General features: G+C 40.2%; 1 protein-coding gene across 1 annotated transcript in view; it reads left to right on the forward strand.

The window, feature by feature from the left end:
* The window catches only part of rgs3a (regulator of G protein signaling 3a), a 104630-nt gene that overhangs the window by 86988 nt on the left and 14293 nt on the right, over positions 1-3349 (forward strand). The window contains exon 12 of the mRNA XM_035667409.1: positions 3161-3231. Coding sequence (XP_035523302.1) covers positions 3161-3231 — 71 coding nt within the window. The remainder of the gene's footprint in view (positions 1-3160; positions 3232-3349) is intronic.

Genomic DNA, 3349 nt, shown 5'->3' on the forward strand with positions numbered 1-3349 from the left:
CAAAGTTTGTGTCGTTTTCCAATTGTTTTCTGTGGTTTCAGGGGAAAGTCTGGCAGACGGCTCCATAGGCACTGGGACTCCACTGTTGTGCTGTTCCCTTTGAGATTACTGATTAAACTTTTAGTCTCTCATGACCCTCAATGACTTGATCCCTGTTCATGCAACCAAATATGAGCCGTAGCTGTTTCTGGAAGGATGATTTGGTTACTTCTGGAGGTGGAGGATGTATATCAAATATTTTATTTTGGTGTGAGAATACAGATCATCTGGGTTTGGTTTGAGTACTGTAAGAAAAACTGATAATAAAAAAAATCAACTGATTAGATTAAAAGTATTTGAATTATTTAATGCCTCCACCTGTTTGTTCATCATATCCACATTACTAGTTGTTTTTTCTCAAACATTTATTTTGTGTGAACACCGTCAAGCACCATTATTCATCACCAAATATCACATTATCAATAGCCTTGATATCAAGCATTTTGTACAATACAAAATTAGTTTGCAAACCAAGTTTACCAAGTCTTTTCTAAGTCATGCAAATTGACAAGGATAACAAAAGCCCTACACACGCACAACCACTGTTAGTACACAGTCCAGTTCAACAGGTCTTTGTATCCATCAAGCAGCAGCTCTAAAAATATTTTGTTTCTGCTTGTACTTATTTTTAGACAGCTCCTACATAACGTACACTCATTCACCTTTCACAGTCAACTGTTACTTTAGTCATAAAACATTGGGAGCATCAGTGTACACTTCCTATAATGACAATCTGAGTCTCAGTTGGAGGGAGGAGTTACGAAAGAGCAGGACGTGGCAGAGAGACGCCCCACTGTCAGCCGGGATTGAGAGCAGACAAATGCATTCACAGACACTAAGAATTGCTAGAAATGTATTATCACTCACAGAGAAGGAGCCAGTAAATCTTTTTTTAAATAAAGTCAACGGTATCAAAAGCAGCACTGAGGTCAAGGGGCACTAACACACTGTACTCACCTAATCAGCACGCAACAAGGTCTAATTTACAACCCTGACTTGAGGAGTTTAAGTGCTGTGCTGCTGACAGAAACCAGGAGGGCTAAAAGTATTTATCATCTTTAGGAACTATAATGAAAAAGCCTTGTCTAAAAAAATTTATAAATAAAAGGTAATTTACGAATGGCTTATATTCTCTGAGGTCAGGATGATGACTACCAAGCTTTTTTAAGTAAGTAAGTTTTCATGAGTCAAATAGTATTGATCAGTTCCTTTGCCCTCCATTGATTTTGCAAAATGGCGTTAAACTTTAGTCAGCATTTAAAAAGGCACCAGGTGAAGCGCAGTCATTGAGACGGTCAATATTATATCTTATACAAATTCAAAATTCCACAAATCCCAGTTCACAGTCAAGACAGAATTAGTGTTTTAAAATGTATCTCTCATAAAGCAATTTCTTCTAAGGGCTCCTCCTCCTGTTTTTCTGTGTTCTTCGCAGTTGTCAGTCACTTAAAAAGCTTTAAATGGGTAATGTGTTGACCGGGTTCAACAACAATACAAAAGCTCAACAGGATATGACTCTGGGCAGCTGGTATATGTGGGGTGGCTCAACATAGATGGACGCATAATGCCGGAAAGGTGTTCTCATGGGGTTAAGCGTTATTGTTTGAATACAATAATAGTCTCACAAACACAATGTGCACATACAAAGACATTCACACAAACACACATCAATATGTATTATTATACCAGTGTGGACCTTCATTGATGTAATGCATTTTTAGCCTCTAACCATAGTTTACCATCGCAACTACAGTATACGATTAACCATAACCTGTACTCAAACTTTTAACCGTAAAGGATTAGTTCAACATTTTGGGGAAATACATTTATTCACTTTATTAAATTTTATTCACTCATATCTATTAAATATGAAGCTACAGCCAGGATATGATTAATGTAGCTTAGCATAAATACTGCTACATCTGGTATCAATTTTCTCACTCACTTGGGCAAGAAAGCAAATACTCGTATTTGCCAACATATAAAACCACTGTATTCCCTTTAAGGGGTAATCCACACAGAATGTATCTTTTGATTCATCATTCAGCCGCTGTAGGCTTGAAAGATGACTGTTAGAGGTTTGTAGCTTCTTCACTGATGGAGAGCAACAGCTGTGGTCATGGATTCCAATGGTAAAAAAAAGTGTGGCAGAAAAAAAAGATTTCACTACTGGTGAAGATGGGACCTTTGAGGTTTGAGGGATTTCTAGAAATAGTTACTACTTAATTCAAGTTGCTGTTCTCCCTCAGTGAGGAAACTACACAGTACAGCCAACTTTAAAGCCCACAGGGGGGTGAGTTTTTTGGGGTAGAGTGTCACTTTAACCTCAAAACAGCACCTTGAAGAAGTGAAGGCCAGCCAAGAATGTCCTCAATTTGCCAAAAAATTTCACTCTGAAGGTTGAAAGTCAGATTGGGTCCCACGAAGATAGAAAACACACACCATGTGTTACCAGCTGTGGCCAGTATCTAGCTCAGATTCAACTGTGTGTTCCTGTAATACAATGGCTCATTATTTAGAGCCTCACACACACACACACACACACACACACATACAATGGAGCAGCTTCAAGCCTTCAGATTAGTTGAGATTGACCCCTTCCCCACCCTGAGGCTACTTCCCTTTTCCTCTTAACCAATCAAAGTGGTGGGTTGGCAGAAAGTGTAATGTGAAACCAGGGGTCTTGGCTCAACACTTCAAACCCAGGGCACAGTTGGAGCCCAACAGAAACAACAGCCGTAGTCTTTCACACTCTCTCACTCACAGATTTTCCTTACTTTGTTATACCCAGACACATACTGTTTACAAACACCATCTGCTGCACACACACAGTCACACACACTCAGATTTATTCTGCAAGACACAGACCTCTGAGAGAGGTTTGCCTTGTGGGATTTACACTGTGGACGGCTGCTATGGATTAATCATTTTTGGTAGCTGGCTGTGTGTGTTACGGACGGGACTAGTCTATCTGGACATCCGTGGACTTGCTAGCTTACTACCCAACTTAGGTTCCCAATGCCTGTTGGGGCTAGCTAAAGTATCTGCATGAGGCTACAGGGCCCTCTTTCTGTGTGGAGGGTGGATGATGCAGTGTGTGCTCTCCTTCATCTCCCCTCAGCTGAGCTCCGGATCCCCCTGTAGCTGCGAGGTCGGCCCCGAAGGGACAAAGAAGAAGAAATCCAAGAACCTGTAAGTACTCAAATGAGTTCGCTGTGTGTTTCGTTTTCCTGTGATTAGTTTCCATTTCACCCTCTGCTCATTTTTAAAGTTGTAAACAAGGAATGGCATGTGTTTTTTTTTTTTTTTT

This window comes from Morone saxatilis, unplaced genomic scaffold (assembly GCF_004916995.1).
Source record: "Morone saxatilis isolate NCDOM2014 unplaced genomic scaffold, NCSU_SB_2.0 Contig21, whole genome shotgun sequence".
Classification (NCBI taxonomy): domain Eukaryota; kingdom Metazoa; phylum Chordata; class Actinopteri; family Moronidae; genus Morone; species Morone saxatilis.